The sequence below is a fragment of the Glycine max genome, chromosome 1 (genome assembly GCF_000004515.6).
Source record: "Glycine max cultivar Williams 82 chromosome 1, Glycine_max_v4.0, whole genome shotgun sequence".
Lineage (NCBI taxonomy): Eukaryota > Viridiplantae > Streptophyta > Magnoliopsida > Fabales > Fabaceae > Glycine > Glycine max.
In genome coordinates this window covers 50,949,164-50,972,967 of record NC_016088.4, presented here as the reverse complement: position 1 = coordinate 50,972,967, position 23,804 = coordinate 50,949,164, and the positions used below count along the sequence as shown (strand labels likewise).

The following is a 23,804-nucleotide window of genomic DNA, read 5'->3' as shown; positions in this document are numbered from 1 at the left end:
ATTTTATGTTATGACTGAATGTGTGTGTGCTTGTATGTGAGGCTAACAAAGTATACATATAGTGACAATTTTCTTTTGCATTTCCCTTAACTTCCGTTCTATGTGACATCATCTTCAAAATATCAAGCGATGGATTAATTGTTTAGCTAGCGGAGTTCGTGTTGGAAATTTAGGGCAAAACACTTCTTTCGGCCACTAAGTTTTTTTTCTCCTTTCGACCATCATTTCATGCACTAAGTGGAAAGAAAAGAGATTAAGAAGGGAAATGGTGAGAAGCAGATTGATAGTTATGGAGTGAACGTGAGTTGATTGTGTTTTTGTCACAATTTCCACTCCTTATATTCTATTCTATTCTCGTGGGAGGATAAATTCTTAATTTTATGCTGTGAGAAATTACCTAACTATAGTCTCTTTATTTATTTTTTTGCTGAATCTAACTATAGTCTCTATCAATCTTTTTATATGATAAATATTTAAAAATTTTAGTTTATTAGAAAGAATTGATAAAATTGAATTCAATTATGTAACACTTGAAAATACCTAAATCACAGTGATCGCTTCTGGAGTCCCGAGGCATCCATTATAATTATATTTTTTACAAGGGGGAGTCCTCCCCAAAAATGTATTGCCTGCTGTCTTTTAAGGTAGGTTTAATAAGATTTAATTTTGATCCTATAAAATATTTTTTTTTAATTTTAATTCTTTAAAGATTTTTATTTTGATTTAAGTCTTATGTAATTTTTTTCCAGTTTTAATCTTTGTTATCAATAGCAAAATTAACTGAAAGACAATAATATTGACAACTCATTCACTTGTAATTTGAAAATCATTCAAGATATATTTCTGTCGCACTTGTTTTAAATATTTCATTCCAAAACTAAAAATAAAAAAACTCAGATACCACCCAATTGTGTTTTGTTTCAAAATTTTGATTATTCTAGATTTTAATATTTAAAGATGACAATGAATAAAGATAAGATACTATAGCACCCATCTACTTACCAACACTTAAAAAAAAATTTAATCCGTACCCAAATCCATATCGTGTGGACAGTATTTTGACTACCCGTGTCTTTTCCATTATATATTTAGAAACACTTATATTATTCCATTTCATATTTAGAAACGGAATGAGTAATAATTTGTTTACTCTTATATTATTCTTTATTTAGAAACACTTTATATATTTATTTTAGATACTTTATATTTTATTTATTTTATATATTTATTTTAAAAATATATGGTTTGATCTTGTAACACCGATGTGTTGCTCAAGTACTATTAGGGGTTACTATTATTTGTAAATCATTTGGTATGCTAAATCAATAATAATTTGAAGAAAAAAAAACACTAGGATGATTACATATTGCATTGGCATTGGTGTGATCGAGGAAAGGTGCAAGCAAGTAGAGAATTATCTTGATACGAGTCCAGGGTATTGCATCTCAAGATCCTCAGGATCTCATTTACGTTGCATCCCCCAAGAAAAATATAAACCAGATTAATTTATGTAAATGTAATACTCATTTACGTTTTAAAATCTTTGCTCCATCCGTTGAATCTACTGCTTCTTTTTGTTAATGAATTTGCTCTCAACTCAACACTCTGTTGATCTGATCGATATCAGTATTGAATAAAGAGTCAAATTATGTATATGTTCTCGTCTAAGAATTGCTACTGGTACTGCTCTCTTCACAAAAAATGCATGCAGCCACTGTGTTCAACAACCATTCTTTTATCAACAAAAAAATTCCATTTAGAGAGAGGACAGACAACTGTGTTCAACAACCATTCTTTTGTTGTATTTAGGTGAAGTAGTAAGGGATAAAATAATAAATTTATAATAAAATAAAAGAAAGAAGTTCACGTACGTTTCATCGGATACACTCCGATTTTGCATAAGAAAAATACTCAATATGATGGAATATTGGGTTCCATTCCTTTCCAATATTGTATTCCACTCTTTAATTTTTAATCCAAATAATATACCTTAAATTCATTCCACTCCATCCCTCCCTATTCCATCTCCTTTCATAAATTAATCTAAACATATTCTTAGTTCTTTAACTGTTACCAGTGTCACGATAGCTTTATTTTTTAACACAAAGGGAGTGGTTTCCACATGTTTAACACGTCATTCTTCCAAAAACGAAACCTAGGAGAAGAGTACCATGATAGTTACGGATAAGTGTTTTTAATGCTTCTCGTAAAAAATTATGATTTATTTTACATTAACAAAATATACAATAATAATAAATACAAAAAAATAAATTTGTGTACATAAATGTACATTCTTGAAATAACATAAATTTTTCTTTAATAGTGTGCTAAGTATATTCACAACTTTGATGAGTGTAATTTTAAAGAATAAATCATCTTTTTACTTTTGAGGTCTAACACTAGTCTTAAATTATTTGTCTAATTTGTATATGGTGTATTTTGTCACGTCAATGTTTTTGTTTATAATATTAAGAGACATGGATTTTGAATATTTTTTCAAAAAAAGAAAGAAAGATTTTATTTAAAAGAATTATCTCATATATTTTATTTTAAGAAATTTTTTGTATAAGATAAAGAATCACATAATTAATTATGATAATTAATCATATTATGTAGTAATAGAATATTATTCTTATTTTATCGACAGCTTGCACATTTATAAAATAATATTCTTCTTTTATATTAATTATATTTTTTGTGCTAACAAAAAATATAATAATATTTTATTAAAATATTTATTTGATGAAATTAAATTCTCTAATTTAATTATCAAATAAATTATTTTTTTTTTGCAAAGATTAAAACACTTATTTGTGTGTGATCTCATAGATTCAATATTAAACCGACAATAACTTAATATAATTAATTTACTAATCAAGGTGGATGTCTAGCCGCAACACTTTTTAACGCCTGGATAACATGAAATAATCTTTTACCTTCAATGACCAATAGAAAAATGATGTAATATTTTTTTCCATCATTTATAACTCAAGGTTAACTCTAGAGTATAATATTATTCTCAAACCCTAATAAGCTAACACGTTTAATCAATGAATGACTTAAAAAATAATTCTTGTTGCATTCAATTGCCTTGACCAAAATTTTAATTCTATCATAGAGTTTAAACTCATTATTTATAGTTGATGAATTCTTTCTTGATTAATCATTAATTTTATAAGTATTTAATCATATTTAATATTCATTCAACTAGTGCCCTAACACATTAGGTGTCTGAAATTAAAATATAATAAATAACTTGTTAATTAATATGATAATATGAAGTTAAAGGAAATTATTATATTTCTTATTGAGAACTTCCTATTGACCTATTCAAGTAATATTAACTATTAAGAATTATCAATTAAGTCAGTTCAATTATAACATTCACGTATACATCATCTATATGTGCAATTTAATAAATGAGATGTATTACTTTTTACTCAATAAAGATCATTGTATATATATATTGATATATTCAAATTATTGATGTTCTATTTAAAATAATATTACTATCAAGCACAATTTAGATTAAAATTATAAATGATTTATTTTTCATTATTATAATCTCTATTATAACAACAAGTCTCTAATATTAATTAAGGACTTGTCAAATTAATAATTTAATAAAATAATAATAAAATAAAAAATAATTTTTTATTAAAATTAATAATATAATAAATTAAATTTTACACATACATGTTTATCCCGAAATCCAATGCTAGACACGCACAAAGTTAATAGTCCGAAACTCCGAATAATTGAGCCAGCTTGGCATACTTTATAGATGACCGCAGAGAATCCATTTTCCGTCGTCATAATGTAAGTGAAGTGATGCATAAAAAACTTTCATTTAAACAATAACAAAACGTTCATTGGATGAACGATCTCTCGCACGGGTAACTCCTCATGCTTGTGATCCTATTTTGGTTTGTGATTAAATGGTATCCAAGTTTTTATTTCACATTCAATTCATTTTTTTTCCATCAGATCTAAGATAAAGTGATATTTCGATAAGAGAAATACAAATTTTAGTGGATTTAATATCTAAATCAGCAGACAAAATCATTAAATGATAAATACAACCCATCAAAATATTTAACAAATTTTAGTCGATCACAAGAAAAATATTAAAAAAAATCAGAAAATATCACTAATATTTCTCTTCCAATAAAGATATGTCCAAAAAAATAAACTCAAACTTTAGTTAAAGGATTAAGAATCACTTGTGTTAACCATTTTGGTTGAAAAAAGGTAAAGTGAAGGGCCAAAAGAGGGAAGAAAGATGGCGAATTCAAATATCTTTAATTGATATTTCTAATAAAACTAACATTTATCTATAAAAAAAATAAAAAAGACTTGTGTCCTTTGTGATCCTGTCATGAATATTGTCAAAATCCCATTTCATGGCTCCTCTGATATCTGATTATTCATAGTGGTAATCATGTTAGCTGCAGAGCTGGGAGGCTTTGGAGGGGAATGTCCCTGGACGCGTACAAGACCACGTACAACATAGTCATATTCTTCTTTTACTATAGAAAGGGACAAAAGAACATAAGGTATCAAAAGAGATCCAAAAGGAACCACTTCATGGTTCACAGTCAAGAGGATTTGCTTCAAATACATCATCAAAGAAAAGTTGCAGAGGTGTAGAGAATTGACGGTGGCTAGCTAGGTCCCTACTTGAGGACAAGACAAGTTCATGTTGTTTAGATCTTATTAATTATTGGTTTATTGCCCTCAATCATTCTGTGTTTTTGGCAAAGTCAAGTTGAACTGACTTTGTGCTTTTCTTGTCGTTTATTGTAGGATGAACCACATATTTGCTCTCTTGTTACATTTTTTTGGGTTCTCCAAGTATTTTCGACCGTAGATATTACTAAAAAACCATAAATTCACCTTCTAAAACAAATTTGATAAATTAATATTTATTTAATTTTTTATCATTAATAATTAAGTGTTTTTATCACTTTTATTAAACTTTCAGTCTTGAAACACATTATTTTAACTTTTACGCAGTCTGAGTAGCCAATAGCCTCTCTTCTTTGACTTCATTGTTCTTATACCAAGCTTGAATGCACCACCTTTTTATTGGGGCGTGACGAAAAACGTAACATAATTTTTTTTATATTTTTGAAATATATTTATTATTTCCTCAAAAAATATTTATTATTTAATAAAAATTTGTGTTAATTCCACCAAATTTGAGGTCATATCTTACTAAGCATGCATATTACCTATATCTTATTCACACGAGAAAAGGGGGAAAAAGTCTTGAAGGATCAATCACTAACCACTGTAAAGTTTTGCGCTATTAAATTTATCAAAATGTCTCATACTATGACAATTTACCCTTTTAATTATACACTATACATTGTAGATATAGTTGTTCCCACCCAAGTTAATATTTTTGTTTATGTCCCACTTGGGAAAAATCGCTGTTGGAAAATCAGCTAAAAGGGCAAGCGACGTTGAACTCTCATTTGATATTGTACTTTTTGGCGTTTGCTTTTAGTCTTTTAGTTTGAAAGCTCTAGGTTATTCTCCAAATACCGAATAGTAGTACATAATATCAACAGATCCCTAGGCCATACATATAATACTACGAGTAATTTATTTGTGTAAAATTATAATGACAAACAAAATGTATTTTTTAAATTTCAATATTACATATACTTAAATGACACTTACACTCTATTTATTATTGTACCCTTGGACGGATTACCCCTCAAGAGAACCATATGAGACCAAGTGGATTGAATAGACCTCGGTCCACTAGACACTTGTAGAAGCATATTATTTTTAATAATAATATAATCCTTAGGATTAACATAATATATATATATATATATATATATATATATATATATATATATATATATATATATATATATATATATAGATACATTAACATTAATAATAGAAGACAAATGTTAACTAATGCTCTAAGGATTAATTAAGAAACTTCAAATAAAAGTATTTTTATTAGGAGATAGAAAATTACGTTTTTAATGATTTTTTTTACGCTATCTTTTGACTTACACAATAAATATATTTTTTTTGGTTTCTTAATCAATGTTTTAAGAACACTCACGAGCAAGACCAATAATAAAAATGTTAGGTCCATGGATCCAAGGCCTGTTAAAATATGTATAATGGATGAGATTCTTAAGGTAAGACAATTTATTCATTCTCATTTATTTTCATTTATTATATTGAAATATATCTGATTTGAACATCGAAGTGTCTTTATAGATACTCGTTCTCTGACATACAATAACATACTCGCTCTCACATAACAAGAGAAATTATTACTGTACATACACATACGATTGTAAGTGAAGGTGAGAGAGGTGAAAGTGGATGGGGATGAAAAGCAATAAAAGAGAAAAGGGAAGTATGTTTGTTATGAGTGAAACACAATTGAAATGTGATTATTTGTGGTGAATCCCGGCATATTTACTTTCATATCAAATTGAGATGAAACAAGTTGAAAAGAGACACAAGTAATCTCAAATTTTCTAGGATAAAATTATCTATTTTATTTTATTTTTATATGGGACTCATGATCAAGGCGCTTTTGATTTTTACAAAGATATCCGATTATGTTTAGTATAATTGATTATGCTTAACATAATTATTTATTTTTAAAACATAATTAATAATGATTTTCACACAAGACATTGAAATTGTTTTTTTTTTAAGAATAACTTTTTTTTTATCTTTCTAATCTAACAACTTTAATTTAAATTTGTCATCTCTCTAACACCTTCTTTCATTTCAATCAATCAACCTTATTTTTCATACTCTTTTATTCTTTTTAATTCCTCACACTTTTATTCATTTTATCTTCTCCCTACTAAACATAGTGTTAATTACATATTTAGAGAGCAAAGTGACTCTTTACATTTTACCCTAAAGAGAGTACTATTACTCCTTTATTCTCTTTGCGCACAATGAGGCCTACAACTACAAGTGTAGGGACAGGACATAAAGCTACCTTAGCTTTTTCATTGATCGGTGGGAATTGGAAAGGTTCCTCGACATGCTGCAGAGGCACATCCTGAACCATTCAATATTTCATAATGCCACATTTATTTCAGAGTAGTCGCATTTTTGTCATCTCTCACCTCACCTTTATCATCACTTCACTCCCACACTCCCTTCCAACATCTTTCTCCCACTTCTTCAATCCATCTCAAAATGAATACTCCTACTATCCATTATTTTACAAAAAAATTATAAAAAAAAACTCTTAACTCTTTCCTCAACAGTTAACAATATTACTCTCTTAAATATTAGAGTTATTAACACATCTTAAATAAATAAATAAGTAGGAGGCGCGAAACGCAGTCAAAGCATGAATATTACGCTTTCTGATGTTGTTTTTCAAGTTGTTTTTGTGTTATTTTTTTAAAATGATATTATTTTCATGATTTTCACATTTACAATTAAATATTTAACACATCTGTTATAAATATTTAACACAACTATTATGCCATGTGATTTTAAATGGACAAGACAAGGCAATTTAAAAATGCACAGCAGAGAAGCCAGATGCCTGTTACTTGCTACTCAAACTTCACCCCTGTCATCTAAGCCTTTGCTCTTCTCGTGTTTCCCATAACGGTTACTCTTTTTCCCTCTCCTATTTCAACACATGCCATGGCTTGTCTGAGCCGCCACCACCACCACCACCGCTCCTGGCTCACTTCCCCCGACGACATGCTCCAACGCTGCCCCCTCTCCGCCCACCACCACCGTCTCCGCGATGATGACGCCGAGCCTATCTACCTTCCCTCTCTCTCCTCCGCCTACCGCATCTTCCCCGTCTACGCCATGGGCGCCCCCGACCCGATTTGGAAGGCCGTCAGGGACGAAGCCAAGCTCGAGGCAATTCCCTCCTTCATTCTGTTTTAATTGAGGATTGTTAATTGTTATTACTGATTGATGGTGTTGTGTGCAGGCGGAGAAGGAGCCGATTCTGAGTAGCTTCTTGTACGCTAGTATTTTGGCGCATGATTGCTTGGAGCAAGCATTGGCGTTTGTGGTGGCCAACCGTCTCCAAAACCCTACTCTCTTGGCCACTCAGCTTATGGATATCTTCTGTCTTGTCATTTTGCATGACAAAGCTATCCAGCGATCCATTCGCCTCGATGTTCAGGTCATTCTCATTTTAGCTTAATTCTATTCTTACTTTGTCTGATTTCACAAATTACCAATTAGGTCTTTTTTATTTCATTTAAACTTAATTACATTTTTAGTTTTTCAATATCGTAATTGTGTTATTTGATTTTTTTTACGTTGGTGCCGTTTTCTGAACAGGCATTAAAAGATCGTGACCCTGCTTGTTTGTCGTATTGCTCCGCGCTTTTGTATACGAAGGTAAGTTTCTGTGTTTCTCTTCCAGTTTTCAGTCCTTACACATGGAATAAGTCCTAGTGCACTATTTCTGTGATTAAGCGTTATTATGATTTTTATAATTCAACAAGTTAAACGTTAGGAGATGGGGTTTAATTGATATGTTAGTCTCCTCGGAAATCATGATTATGAATGCATACGTTTCTGTGATAGTAAGGTTTGGCTGACTTCGAAAAACGTTTTCTATTTTCTTCTTCTTCTCGTAATTATAAAATTGCCACTTTGTTTTTAATTAGTCTCCCGCCTTAATTTGTATTATAGGACTCTTTTTGACGTTTAATGATGATGTGCTGCGTCCACAGGGTTATCATGCTCTGCAAGTACATCGGGTAGCTCATGCATTGTGGCACCAGGGACGCAAAGTCTTGGCCCTGGCTTTGCAAAGCCGTGTTAGTGAGGTAGTTTTCTACTTGGTTTACCTTAATGAGTCTCATAAATAGTTTCATTTTTCTGTCGTGATAATCCAAGCCCTTATTTTTTACCACGCAGGTTTTTGGAGTGGACATTCATCCAGGTATGTTGGTTTCATCTTTGCTTGCAATTGTATAAAAAATACACAAGTTGACATAATTTGCATGTATGGGATAATTTTGTTCTAGGAAAGCAAACTGAGAAGCAATATATTGTAGCAATAGATTCATGTTGTGCCAGCCAACTTATTTTTTTGAATACGGAAATACAGATTGATAAAGCAGAAGGTATTCTCGAGAGTTCAGTCTTCAACTCTTGATGACACTTAGATAATTGATTTCCTTTTTATTTATAGTAAGACAACTGATAACTTGAGTTTTGTCTTGAGGATGTTTGCCTCTCTGTTGAAGATATTGAAAACTCTTTGGTTTTTTTATTATTATTATTATTATTGAACTTTGTGGTTTTATGGCTTTTATATAGCTGCGAAAATTGGGGAGGGGATTTTATTAGATCATGGGACAGGTGTGGTTATTGGTGAAACTGCTATTGTTGGAAACAGAGTTTCACTGATGCATGTGAGTTGTGATTCTTCATTAATTTCTTCTATGATTATTTTTGTTAGCTCTTTTACAAACTTTAATCATCTCAAATAATTAGCTATTTATTATTTCCTATATGATTTCATTTTAACAAATTGGATCTTGCATAAGAGGAAAAGATTTATGAATTACTACTAATATATATCTTCTCAACATTTTTCTACACAATAAACTGACAACAAATACCTAAGAGCTTTTTTATGTTCTCTGTACAACGTTCCACTGATACAACAATACTGGAAACAGTTTTTGAAAGCTAATTTGATTCTCTTTTTCGACTCTGATTCTATTTTCTATATTTCTAAGAGGAGAAAGTATATGAGAAATTGTTTTATAATACTTATTATTAATATTTTAAATTAAAACTATATTTTAAACAATGCTATTTTATTAACACGGACATTCATTATGCTCTTTGCATGATACATTTGATTTTGGCAGGGCGTAACATTAGGAGGCACGGGGAAGGAAATAGGTGATCGTCATCCCAAAGTAGGTGAAGGGGCACTAATTGAAGCTAGTGCAACTATACTTGGGAATATAAAGATTGGTGAAGGTGCCATGATAGCTGCGGGTTCCCTGGTGTTAAAAGATGTCCCTCCCCACTGGTACTAATGAATATATCTTTTGCACAATGTTTAGTACTTGCAGTTTCTACCTTGATTCTTTTTTGTAATAAAATGTGATGTTTTCTTTTATTGTTTTATTTACTCTGTTTTAAAGCATTGCAGCAGGAATACCAGCTAAAGTTATTAGTGCTCTACAGGAGCATGACCCATCTTTAACCATGAAGCATGGTAAGCAGCACTTGGAGCATGACTTATCGTTGAGAATTACTTGTTTCTCTTTCTCTTGTTAAATTCCATCTCTTTATTCATGTGATTCATTGGACCAGAATATTATGCTTAGTGTCACATTCCTATTTCACCTATGAAAATATATTTGAAGTTATTTTTTTTTAATTCATTTTATAAGAAATCCACTGATACAGAAACCTCTCTGAATCCTGCTCTCCTGCTATGGTTTCCATGGTACTTTTAACTTGTCTTTCATGCTCTGGCCTCTAAGTGAAAGAATTGTTATTGTTATCACAAAATTTCAGTGTACATGTGATCCTTATATCTTGAATTATTTTTGTTCTTGGGATTTTGCAGATGCTAGTAAAGATCTTTTCACACATGTAGCTACTAATTTCATAGATGAAAAGCCCAATGGTTAGCTTTCTTCCTGTCTTTTTTTAATCCTGTTTGAATATGAGAAAAAAATTCACTAGGACTAAAAAGTTTCAAAGCTTAAAATGATTAGTCATCACCTATACTCTTGGCGTACTTGTCACATTGTTCAAGTTGTTAACTGCCAAGCTTTTTTCCCTCCTCTGTCTAAATATCTTAAAATGTTTCAGGAGCTCAGAATCCCGATAGAAATGAAGTTAACAATTGAGAGGTTCGACAGCATAGATCTCATTTGGCATTCATTGCCTTCAAAAGAAGAATCAAAGGAAGGATGATGTTATAATTAATATTAGAATCAGGATCAGTTCAAAACGATAATGTGGATTTCGTATACCAATGGTATTTTATAGTTTACATAATAACAATTTATGCTGCTAAGGCTGAGTGCTGGGGTTTTTGCACCAGTATAGCAAATTTCTGTAGACAAACTTAGAAGCAGATGCTACTTTATCTAAGCTTCTGCTTTTTAACTTCTTTTTTTGTCCTAGTAAACATTGTGGGAGGAGGGAGGATATTCGATCTAGTATTTAGCTCTTCAAATATATATAGTTAATTTTGATTTCTGCCATTGCAGACATTTTTTGTTTAATTTGTATTTTTTCTCGCACAAAAGAAAATAAAATAAAAATCATTTTTCGTGTAGTACATGATGCGGCAATGAGTATGAATTGTTTATTTTAATTTTAACTAAAATTGATTTTATAAAAAGATTTTTTAAAATTAAGTTTGCAAAAATAAAATGATTTACAATTAAGTTTCTGAATGTTTGTCCAAACAAAGGGAAAATACTACAATAGTATATTTATAAAAAATATCAGTATGGTGTAAGTCAAATGCCACAAAATAAAAACTGGTAAGGAAAATCTGCCTTCCACAAGATCATTCAAAAATTTGACTTACACCATACAAACAATGTTTTTTTCCTTTTTAAAAAAAAAAACTTAATTACACTTTTGCTACTTGAAATCCAGTTACTAACAAATTTCAATAATTTATTTAACATTTTTATACTTTCAGAGATGATTGTAACAACACCTCACAATTTAAGGGATAAAAATAAATTTTGGTTGTTTCTTTTCAAATAGAAATGAAAAAATATTTGTAGAAAGTAGTTTATTTTTGTCATGGCATATGTCAAGGAAGAGATAATGTAACTTTTTAAAATTTTAGAAACTCTCACAAATCTTGTATTGCAAGGATAAAAGTAGGTTAAATCGATTTCATAGATTTTACTTTTATGTCTAATTTAATTTATTTGATAATATGATTTGACTTATAGGTCTATCTAAAGGTTTATTTTATATTAAAATTTTGGTTTAAATATATTTTTTATTTATGTAATTTATTGTTATTTTATTTTTTGTTCTTGTAAAATATTTTTTTTGCTTTAATCATTATAAGTTATGTTTGTTTTATTTTTCATTCTTATTATTAGTTTTTGTTACAAGAATAATGATGTGCCAAAAGATGATGGTGTCATCATGTCACCTTAACATGGTATGCCACATTATCATTAACTTACAAGGATATAAATCAAAACAAATATAATGTATAAGAATTAAAACTAAAAAATAACATATTTGTATATAGGAGAAAAAATATTTAAGTTTTTAATTACATATTAAAATCAAATAAATACTAAAATATTAATTTATCCTCATCTCAATCTTTATACTTCTTCTACCTTCAAACTCTTTCTCTTATCTCTCTTTTCTCCAGTGTCTTTTAATTTTTCTCCTTCAAGTAGTGAAAATGACAATAATAATAATGATGGTGATGATAGTTACAATAATCAAAATAGTATTGTCAATGATAATAAAAAAATGCACGGAAGCAACAATGATAACACTAATGATGGGCACAACAATGTAGTGATGGTGGTGGTAAAAAATGACAATGTAATAATGGTGGTGACAAAATAACTATGGTGATAGGTAATTTTTCATAATAGAAATTTAGAAAAGCTTGATAATATTAAGTGTATCACATTATTCAAATTATGAATTTAAATATTTAATTTGAAGCTCTATTTTAATATTTAAACCTTTATTTCAATATTTAATTTGAGACATAAATTTAAAATGTCATTTTTTTTATTTTCGTAATTGTAAATTATGTTTGTTTTAATTTTAATTTATAAATGAATAATGATATGATATTATGTGTAAACATGATTGGATGACATTATCATAATGTGATGTCATCATTTTTTTATTACAAAAAACAAACAATACAGATGAAAGATAAAATAAATATAATTTATAATAACTAAGTCAATTTTTTTACAATAATAAAAATAAAATATTACTAAGTTATAAGGAACAAAATTATATTAACCTAAATATTTTTTAATAAGTCTAACATCTGTTTTTGTTTGGTTAGGAAATAGATATAACTTATCTCTACACGGCCAATAGTCTAGTAAGCAAATGGTGGAAAACACTATGAAAAACTATAAAAATTAAAATCACAATTACTTCAAGCACGGAACAAATGTAAAAATAGATGGACTAAGATATATGATTGAAACGCAACGTTTTATATAATTTGAAGTATACTGTTTCCATTTATCATAAACCTTTTCTTTTAGAACTTGCTTCTCCTTGTAACAATAAAAAGGATTTTGAGTATTTAAAAGTAATAATTTATTTATTTTATATAGCAATTATAATTTTTATTAAAAACATAAAAAGGTGATAAATATATTTTAATCTAAATTTTATCATTTTTAAACGCTTAAAATTAACTTCAACATCTGATATTAAGTTTTTTCCAAATTCTAAATTCCAAATTTAAATATATTTATTCTTTAATTAATTTTTTTAGAAAAATACGGGCAAGATTACTCAAATACCCTCGCTAAATCAAAATATTACATCATTATGCTGGATCCAAATCCTCTTTCCCAGTTCGTAAGACTGTCTGGGACATTCGGAAACGGCAGCGTTTTCTACTCTCCTTACCGTGCACGCCGGCGTGAGATCCATTCCGCCACCGATCCCACCTCCACCGGCACTTCCCGCGTTCAAATCGATTAAGCTCGTTTATTTGCTGATTTCTCTTCCACTTTCGTTCTGCAGCACAGTTTCCCCACACTCAGGTATATTCAATTAAAATGCTCTTGAATATTTCTCCCAATTCAATGATGCTATTGGTTTCTCGTTGAATTCAAATTCCATTAAATGCATCACAAGGTTTTGAGGAAGAGAATCAGATGCCACCAAAATTGAGCTCTGTTATGGATTCTCTCTAGCTGATTACGTAACATGTTTATTGCTTCTCGTGAAAAATCATGTGATTGATTCGGTTTTATGGATTCTCATGTGTGTAGCATTTTGAAGTTGAATTGAAAGTAATTGAAAAATTTTAATTCTCGATTTGCCTTTGGAGTTGTTTGTGATTGAAGTTTTTAAAAACACGTGTGTTGATGTTATCCATTTTAATCTTTAAGTTAAGATGCTAAGTGGCTTTATTGTGAATCAATGCCTGGTTGAAAATTTCTCTCTGTATCTCATATAACATTGTGGGTTCATGGCTATTGACTGTGCCCAATTGCAGCTTATGCTGGTCAGACTTGTGCTGCAAGAGGTTGATTGCATCTGGTGAAGGGGATACTGGTGGAATGATGGATACTCACGCAGAAGATTCTGCTAGATCTGAGGAGAATTTTCCTGATGTGACTCATCATAATGAAGATGGAAGCAACGGAAATCTTATATTGGAAAATGGTTTGTCTGATGGCAATCAAGGTCCTGCTGATACTCATGATCAGCTTCTACAAATGGTTATGGACCTCAGGTTTCAGAATGACTTCTTGAAGTCCCAGTTTGAGGGATTTAAAAATGTAGACAGTGTACATAGTGACTCTAATATACAGAAAGGAGTTGGTGGCTTGGAAGATGGGGAATCTGACATTGTGAAAGAACTAAAGGATAAGATACAATTGTTAAATAAAGAATTTCTGGAAGAAAAACAAACAAGAATTGCATCAGAAGAGGCTTTGAAGCATCTTCAAACGGCTTACTCAGAGGCAGAAGCAAAGGCCCAAGAGCTCTCTGAAAAGCTTGCAGAAGGTCTGGTTATGATTTTGTTGCCTATATGAAACAGTGAAAGCGATTCATCAATCATAAATGAACAAATTTGACTTACATTAAATATTGCCATTTGTATGATTACTTATTTTCTTGTATGGAAGCCAGCTCATCTCTAAAACCAATTCCTTCATCTACAGATTGGGTTATTTTTCCTCTTGGAGTTTAAGAATGACATATATATATATATATATATATATATATATATATATATATATATATATATATATATATAAACATTAAACAATATGTTTAGTGGCTCCTGAAATCATACAGGCAAAAGAGAATTAATATTGCTCTAGATGGCTTTATCTTCCTTAGAATGAATGCATTGCATTGTTTTTTTGTGTAGCTCAAACGAAGTTAGACCAAGAAGTAAAAGAGCGTGAAGAGAAGTACCTTGAACTTGATTCCAAGTTTAATAGGCTTCACAAACGAGCAAAACAGCGCATTCAAGAAGTTCAAAAGGTGAATTTTTGCTATATCCTTTTCTTCTTTTTTATTTTTTCATGCTGATGTTGTCTACATTTTCTTTGAAGTGCTACTACTTACATAGTCTTTAATCATAAACTGTACTCAAACTCCTGATCATAAAGTCTTTCCCCCCCAAAAAAATTGTCCAGTGTAGCCACATTAGTAGTTTGTTTAAATGGTATTATTCCTATCTCTTATGATCAAAATTTTGTAATTAGAGTAAATTGTCTGTCTTCTAATGATGAGCCCTGGACCCCAGAATTCTTATACAAGCACAAAATAAGTCAGGAAGTTCTTGTTCAGTGCTTCAAAAAAACCACCCATTGAAGCAACTTACTCTCTAGAGGCACTTCATTGGATTATTGTATGTTTTTATGTTGGCGTGAGTCTAATTTTTTGTTTGAGAAATTTCATTTGTAGGAAAAAGATGATCTTGAGGCCCGCTTCTCTGAGGTGAATGAAATTGCAGAGCGAGCATCATCCCAACAGTCAGCATTGCAACAAGAATTAGAGCGCACTAGGAAGCAAGCAAATGAGGCATTGAAAGCCATGGATGTTGACAGACAACAACTAAGAAGTGCAAACAACAAGTAAGCCCACTAATTTACTTTTCATCATGACGATTGATGAGTACATTCATTAATTGGAAACTTGTGTATCTGTAGTTGGTGTCAGGAGAAGCTATGTTCTCAATTATCTTGTATTTTAGGACTGATATGTATAATAATAAGTTGTGACTATAATAGTTCATCCAAACCTCATTAAAGGTTATTTGTGCTGCAATGATCAAATCACTACAACTTATACCGCCCTTTATTTCTCCCCTTTCTTCTTTATTCATGCATGACTGGCTTTACTTTTTATTTCAAATTTTAATTATGAAATATGGAGAAAAGAAACACACAACTGCACACACGGGAGGTAGTGTTTTTTTGTCTTCTTATAGGTTGGGTTCAGTGTGCCTTATTGATTAGTTATTCTCTAGTAATGTTTGTTATACATATACTATAATACTCCTTCTGGTCTCGAATATACACAAAAAAAACCTTGTGTCTTGGTCTCAAGTATAAGCAAATTTTAACTAACATTACCTAATTTGTTATTATTGATGTAAAAATCTATGTTTCCCAGTCTTCGAGATACCATTGAAGATTTAAGGCGTTCATTGCAACCTAAAGAGAGTGCTATTGAGGCATTGCAACAATCAGTTGTAGAAAAGGAACAGGTACAAATGATTTGTTCATTTTCATTGTTGAAGTGTTTATTTGATTTGGATCTCTTATATGTTTATTTAATGTTTTTTCTTTCTGACGTCTGATTATAAGTTTGTCTCATGCAGATGTTTGCATATACAACTTAACTCCATACTCTATTTATGGCTGTAAACTAAACAATTGATTCTTTGCATGTGACTAGTTAATACATAGCAAAGTAGATTTTATAGCCAACTTGTTTCTCAAGCACAGATTTACATTTAGGCCAAAATATATTAATATGTCTACTCCATTCCTTTAAATGGTGTTCCGGACTGAGTCCATTGGGATCCTCTAATGTGACAAGACAACATTTTAGAAATGAAATCTTTCTTTGTCCAACTTTAAGTGTTTGCTTTATGTGTTTTTGTCCTCTCCGATTCAAACACCTTTTATGACTTCTCTCAGATATTTTTCATGACTTTTTATGATATTTTAAAGGCCTATTGTTGTAACTTTTGTCTGCAGTAATAACTGTGTCATGAAACTTGTGTATTTCTGTTATTTGGAAGCACATCATTTAAAAGTTGTTATATATAACTATGTTCCTTGAACAAAATTGATGACTCAGATGTTGGAAGATATGAGAGGGTTGCTTCAGGCTGCTGAAGAAAAAAGGCAAGCGGCACTAGCTGAGCTCTCAGCTAAACATCAAAAGGTACATGAACTCTAGCATTTTTGGTTGACTGTTTTCATAGTTTATCTTTTAGGAGGACACCATATCCTTGTGTATTCTTTCATCCCTCTTCGAATTTCTTTTACTGAATAAAAGGTTATATTCTATATAATCTGTACTGTGTATTTAGAATCTAGTTGTGCTTTGGCTTCAACACAATGTTTGTTTCTGCAGAATATACAGAGTTTGGAGGCTCAACTTAATGATGCATTGTCTGACAGAAGTAAGGCAACTGAATCCATTTCTTCACTGCAGGTGAGTTCAATGATCATGAGCTTTTTTCCATACTTGATGTGGTTCAAGACAGGGGAAAAGATGCTGCTGAGTTGAAAATTGTGTTCCATGAGATGGTTAAAGGGGCGTTGATAACCAGATCTTAATGATTATTCATATATGGCTGTCTTTTTTAGTTTATGTTTAGCTCTACTTTTAAATAGAGGTCTGCCATGGCCAAGGTAACCAGACCATTTATAAATGGATTTTGGATCTGAAACCACCAACCAATCTAATTTTGAAAAGGTTCAGGCTTTACTTTCAAACTGTTATTAGGCCTTGAATTAATCTGATTGGAGACATTTGAGGATGAGCTGCATCAGCTGATGGGTTTCTTATTCTTAGACATTTCATATAAATTTGTGTTAGTGTGTAGCATGTTTTTATCTTGAATATTTGACTTAAATTTAAATTCAACATTTCATATAAAATAAAGCACATATATAACAAATATAATTATTTAAATTCTCTCTGAATATTAAGTTTGCAGTCAATGCACTAATTTTATAGGTAATAATTAAATGAATTGTTATAGAAGAATAAAAGTTTTTATTTGGACATGTCTCCAGTTTCCAGTCGGTTCATATATAATATAAGTAAATGTGGTCCTGAACATGTTAGAAGTTTCCAGCTGATGGCCTGACCTTGCTTAATCCACTAATGCCTCCAGGTTCTAGTTGCAGAAAAAGAATCCAGAATTGCAGAGATGGAAGCGGCATCAACAGGAGAAGCTGCACGACTCAGAGCAGCTGTGGAAAGTGTGAAAGGGGAGCTTTCTCACCTAAAAGAGGAGCATGTATGGTCCTGACTTCAGAATGTGTAAATTAGTGTTCCACTGTTGTTGGGTTTCTCTTCCTTTTCCTTAACCCAGAATGTTTGTTGTGATATTATGCATATATCTGACAGTTAAACTGTGCAGAAAATCAGTTCAGTAATGCATAAATTCAATTTTAAAATTAATATAAGATAAAACAGGCAGAAAGTACATATATGTGACTTGTTTTAGAAAATGACGCTATCTTGTTATTTGTAACATCTTGTTAGGCAACTATTATGTCTATGTACCTATAGACAATATGAATCTGCTGAATAACTGACTACAGAACTATTTGAGTGGAATTTTTGTCACTTATTCTACTCATCAACTTTCATGTCTTGTAAATGTGGAAGCATCTCAAATTGTAAATTCATTAATCACAAATGATCATGTTTATGCAATTTTAAATGATGCATTGACTTCTGTATTACATTTGTTGACATGGAAGAATGATTTCCTTATCTAACTTTTTGGGTTGAGTTTTCCCCTAAAATTATGCTTGTACAATCAAGAATGAAGTTGCCATAGTTAACTGAAACACTTGTTTTAGATGTTTAAATCACTTAATAAAATTCTTCTATTATTTATCTTGCTGAGAATGGTTTTCAATTTTTTCATATGTTAATTAAATGTAATAATTGTCATCAATATTCTTTCCCTTTATACATGGAAGAAAAATGTGGTTTTAGCCCTCTGGGGGTCTTTTGCAAAACTTGGTTTTGGCATAGGCAACAAGGATGAGTATTTGAAGAGAATTTGGAATGTTTAGAAATTTGGAGATCTTATTGTTACTGAACTTATTACCGGATTGTTTTGTTATATGGTTGCTTTAATCTTGAGCTGTGGTGTGTTCAGGAAAAAGAAAGGGAAAGCTGGGAGACTGCTTCTCAGGCACTTAAAGCAAAACTTGAAATTGCAGAGAGCAACTGCATACGTGCAGAAGTTGAAGTAGCAAAAATAAGAAGTACATATTAATCCTTTTGTAAGCTTTCTCATATTCATTTTAATATACATATTTATGCTTTTGACAATGGTCAGGTCAGCTGGAATCAGAGGTATCCACCCAAACAAGAATCCTCAATATGAGAGATGCCGAATTGTTGGCTGCCAAAGAAGAGGTTCTAATTAAACTTGTTACTAATTAGCTGGTAGAAAATTAAACTAATTAAATTGTGTTGCTCTATAGCTTTTTCTTGTAGCTTAAAGAGTGTCAAACAGTTCTTGTGGAGCATCAGCATATTTTCTTATTTTCATTAGAAAGTATGGTGTGTGATAATGTAATGTCATACAGAATCCCTGTTGTAGGAGAGAACCCTGTTTCTGAGGTGTATCTGTTATTGTTCTGTATTGTAATAGTAACTTGATACAGTTTAAAGTTTTTGTTGGTATGTTTTTACATAGTATAGGCACTACTAGGTTGACAAGACGGTTAGTACTTAAGAGAATCTGATATTTTTATCTCTATATTTCATAACAAAACATCATTTACAACATATAGGCACAAGTGTTTACGGAAATATGGCTTGTATTCAATCCACATCCTTGAATGATTGTTGATTAGTCTCTTGGCAACAAAACATACAAAGACTAGACACATCATTTACAATACATGTCTGCTGTTTGACATGGGTTTTTGTACCACTGCAGATCAGCTCTCTTGAGAAGGAATTTTCTTCATACAAAGTTCGTGCACATGCACTTCTTCAAAAGAAGGATGCTGAGCTGGCTGCTGCTAAAGATTCTGAACAACTCAAAGCTCTAGAGGAAACTCTGAGAGTATATTTGATCAGTATTTTGTAGAAGACGTTGTTTGAGTAGTGTATATAAATTAATCACCAATTGCATCCTTAATTTTCTCCAGGAGGTGGAAAATGAAGTATTATCAATAACAGAAGAAAGGGATAGAGTTCTTCAAGATCTTCAATCTGCTATGGCTAATCATGAGAAAGAGATTGCAGAAAGGTGCCATATTTATTGACAAATCTATATGGGCTTGTCTGCCTGATTTTGAATACTAGATAATTATAACATATAACTGGAAGGAAAAGATGAATCACTAGTAACTGATTTTGTGTTGTGCTATGGTTTGGGTAAAAAATTGGATACACTACTGTAATTGCATTTCTTCCTGTTGAGTGTGGAGCAGTCAAAACCTCTCATTTTATTAATTTCAGAGACACAGCCCTTGAAAATGTCAAGCAACAGATAAGGAGCTTTGAAATAAAGCTTGACTCAGCTAATGTTAAACACCTAAAAGAGAAAGAGGAATGGGGACTAAGTCTTCAAAATGTAGAAGAAACATGGAGAAGTAATACACTCTGCTACTTGGTTAAATAATTGCTTATATCTTATACTTCTTTGATTCTCCTATCTGTCTGAATTTGGTATATATTTTAACTTCAATCAAACTTTGCAGTCAGATGCGAGGCAATGAAGGCTGAAAATGAAGCTACTGCTACAAAAGATATGCAAAAGGAATTGGAAGAGTTCAAACAGCGATGTAAAAAACTGAAGGTAAGCTTCAAATCCTTAAACCTTAGCTTGGACTCCCCATTCCCCCCACCTCAAATAGTGTTTTTCCCTGTCTCTCGTGCTAACTGAATCTATAACTTCTAGGAAGAACATGCTTCATTTCATGATCTTGCTGATAGAATGATTGAGGAGAAAGACTATGAAATATCCAGACTTATAGATGAAAATAAGAATCTTCGTCAGTCTCTTCAATCAAGACCACCAGTATGTTTTTATCTGCTTTTTCAATATCATGAGAGTTAAGAGATTGGTCATATACTTTTAATTTCCATGGTCTGGCATATTTATCTGCTGGTTTCACAATGCTGTCAGGTCGATCAGAATGATAATTATACAACAGGTACTAATTTATTTATAGTATGACAGTAGTTGTTCCTCTTGTAAAGTTTCTTTGAAGTATCTCTTCATGGTTATGAATATTTTTTACATTGTTGCTAAATGCTTTCACAAGTAAAACATTTAGGGGTGGTAAGTGACATTTCTTTATTCAACTGTTATGTACAGCCATGCATAAATTGGATTCAACAAATTTAAGCCCCTCAGCAGCAGAACAGCAAATTCTGGTATAGCACTTTTCATTCTCAATTTTCAGTTTAAATCATTTATCTCTGTAATATTGTAGAGATTCTTTTTTTCTATTTTGAAAGTAGTGCATAGCAATATGTTAGGGTTGTACAACTGTTTTAGTTGTGTCATCTTGACCTCACTATCTCTTTTTTGGTGTGTGGGGTGGGGGGGGGGGGGGTGGAAGTTGAGAGATTTTTTATTCAAAATATACAAAACTATTTCTTTCAGACTCTTTCATCTATTTAGTAGACTTTTGAGATTCCTTCATTTCATTTTTTTTATATTTTGTCACAATTCAGATTTTGGCTAGACAACAAGCCCAAAGAGAGGAAGAGCTAGCACTGTCACAGCGCCATATTTTAGCTCTTCAAGTATGTCTTTGATATTTTTAGAATATCTATCTCATATCCCCCATCGGGCCATCTACCTTTTCTTTTGTAATACTATATAATATAATGTTGCTATTTTAGGAAGAAATTGAGGAGCTTGAACGTGAGAATCGTCTCCACAGCCAACAGGTTTATACGTGTTAAAATTTTGGAATTGTATTTCCATCTGAAAAAATGTCACAAGTGGCTCTACAAGGTCAATGATTGTTTCGTTAATTGCAGGACTAATTTTCTAGGTTTATTTAAAACTGAAATTTATTATGTGATTTTACATTTGGATATAGATTCCCTTGACAAAGGAAAAAGTTAAGACTTTCGTTGTTTTTTTCTTGTGCAAACCTAGGCTCATGAATTTCAAATATTCTAACTGTAGGAGGCAATGTTAAAGGATGAGCTTCGCAGTATGGAAAGATCAAAGAAAAGGGAAGGTGTTGATATGACATATTTGAAAAATGTTATCTTAAAGCTGCTTGAGACTGGTATGAATTTCAAAAACAAAATGAAGAGATTCTTTTTTTCAATCTCGTTACATTTATTAACTAGATTGAGAAGCTAGTTAATGTAAATATTTTCTTTGACCAGGTGAAGTTGAGGTATTGCTACCAGTTATTGGAATGCTGCTTCAGTTTAGTCCAGAAGAGGTAATTTTGTCATCTTCTACTTTGCATCCTTAAGACTTAATGAGGGAGGAATGAACTTGTTCAAAGAGGTGCACTCTATACGATGCTTTTACATCTCAAAAGTTAAAATTAAGTGTTTTCATTAGAAATCACTTTGAAGTAATTTTGACTTCCAGAAAAAGATTTGGCTAAGACTGTGAATATGCTGCACTGAGACAAACACTCATCCATGAGTACAACGTCAGCAACCTTAGAAATTTTAAACATGTTCTGTTAAGAGAATTTCATATGTTCAAGCATTTAATTAGATGGTCACTAAAGTAATGGCTCAAACAGTATGTTTCATGCTCAAAATGTTATCCTGCTATGTAATTCTTTAGTTTCCCCGTAATTTTTCTGATATAATCAAAAAGACATCTCTCAGAAAAGTCAAAAGGTATTTCTAAATTGTTTTTATGATACAGAAATTTCTTTCAGTGGCTAACAGAATATAAGTAAATTATTTTTAAACCATAAGTTGTTGATGACTGAAAAGGAAACAATTCTCTGCAATTTAATCGTGAGTGCAGATACAGAAGTGTCAACAGGCATATCACAACTCCACAGATGTTCCACCACCAAATCCTGCAAGCGATACTTCAGGATCTGGCCTATCGCTTTTCTCAAGATTCACATTTTCTTAATGGCATAAATGGGAGTGCTGGCGAATTTTGTTGTTGCTGTTAGAATGTCTGCTTCTTCCATCCAGCTCTAGGAGTATGTTTATTTAGTCACTGTTACTGAGAAAGCAGGTTTGTATCTGTAAATTAGAAGGGGGATGGCGGGGGGATCTTGGTTACAACAGCAATTGTTCCATGCAAGTGTAAAGAAACATCAAGAGTAATGTACAACAAATACCACAACAGGGAGGGAGAATTCACGGGATGTTCTGCCTGTTATTTAGCCAAAGATATAGTTCATTTTTTACCATTGAATATGTCGAGTCACAAAATATTACTAGAAAATTGTATCATGTCTTTATATGATTTTTCAATTGGCAATGCCAAAGGAATGAGAAGTGTCCTTTTGAGTTCATGTTTGCAAATAATCATAAGGCATTTTTAGTATCACTGAGTTTTCATGAAGATTTGCTTTTTCATTGGTTCATTAGAAATTGTTTATCGAATTTTGATTGGTCGGAACTGTATTGTTATTACAGGCCAGTTAAGGTGTTATGAGCTGCTCATTCTGGTCTGGTTTACTGCTTAATTATCGGAGATAGTGACATAGTGTAACAGATTGATGCTGCAGGCTCTCTTGAACTGCTTCTAAGTAAATTACTGTTGATTGATATTGTAAGCAATTGATATTCTTGTGGAAAGATTAGGTGAGTGCCAAATTTCTGATATGATGGAAAACAAATAAATAAAATGTGTTCGTAGATACGCTATTTAGTTATAATTTAATGAA

General features: G+C 31.3%; 2 protein-coding genes across 4 annotated transcripts; both read left to right on the top strand.

The window, feature by feature from the left end:
* The first annotated feature begins 7,182 nt into the window (after positions 1-7,182).
* On the top strand, positions 7,183-11,305 carry LOC100796461 (serine acetyltransferase 2). 2 transcript variants are annotated; one of them, XM_041016062.1, is made up of 11 exons: positions 7,183-7,890; positions 7,964-8,161; positions 8,323-8,382; positions 8,721-8,816; positions 8,908-8,932; positions 9,018-9,116; positions 9,313-9,407; positions 9,873-10,039; positions 10,155-10,228; positions 10,586-10,645; positions 10,834-11,305. In XM_041016062.1, exons 1-11 carry the CDS (start codon positions 7,663-7,665, stop codon positions 10,869-10,871), a joined length of 1,140 nt encoding a protein of 379 aa, XP_040871996.1. In that variant the 5' UTR covers positions 7,183-7,662; the 3' UTR covers positions 10,872-11,305. The 2 variants fall into 2 exon arrangements, with proteins under 2 accessions (XP_040871996.1, XP_003516531.3); XM_003516483.5 differs by lacking the exon at positions 9,018-9,116 and having other exon boundaries at positions 7,189-7,890.
* A 2,242-nt stretch (positions 11,306-13,547) lies between these two features.
* Positions 13,548-23,427, top strand: LOC100795939 (protein GRIP). Of its 2 annotated transcripts, XM_006573470.4 has the most exons (22): positions 13,548-13,763; positions 14,222-14,736; positions 15,107-15,222; positions 15,649-15,818; positions 16,360-16,453; positions 17,053-17,139; positions 17,332-17,412; positions 18,101-18,226; positions 19,103-19,211; positions 19,286-19,365; positions 19,895-20,023; positions 20,109-20,209; positions 20,422-20,555; positions 20,664-20,761; positions 20,864-20,983; positions 21,092-21,119; positions 21,284-21,342; positions 21,646-21,717; positions 21,817-21,864; positions 22,109-22,214; positions 22,318-22,376; positions 22,925-23,427. In XM_006573470.4, the coding sequence occupies exons 2-22, from the start codon at positions 14,286-14,288 to the stop codon at positions 23,036-23,038; spliced, it is 2,382 nt and encodes a 793-aa protein (XP_006573533.1). In that variant the 5' UTR covers positions 13,548-13,763; positions 14,222-14,285; the 3' UTR covers positions 23,039-23,427. The 2 variants fall into 2 exon arrangements, 1 of the variants encoding a protein (XP_006573533.1); XR_001388420.3 differs by lacking the exons at positions 22,318-22,376; positions 22,925-23,427 and having other exon boundaries at positions 21,817-21,931.
* Positions 23,428-23,804: the final 377 nt, after the last annotated feature.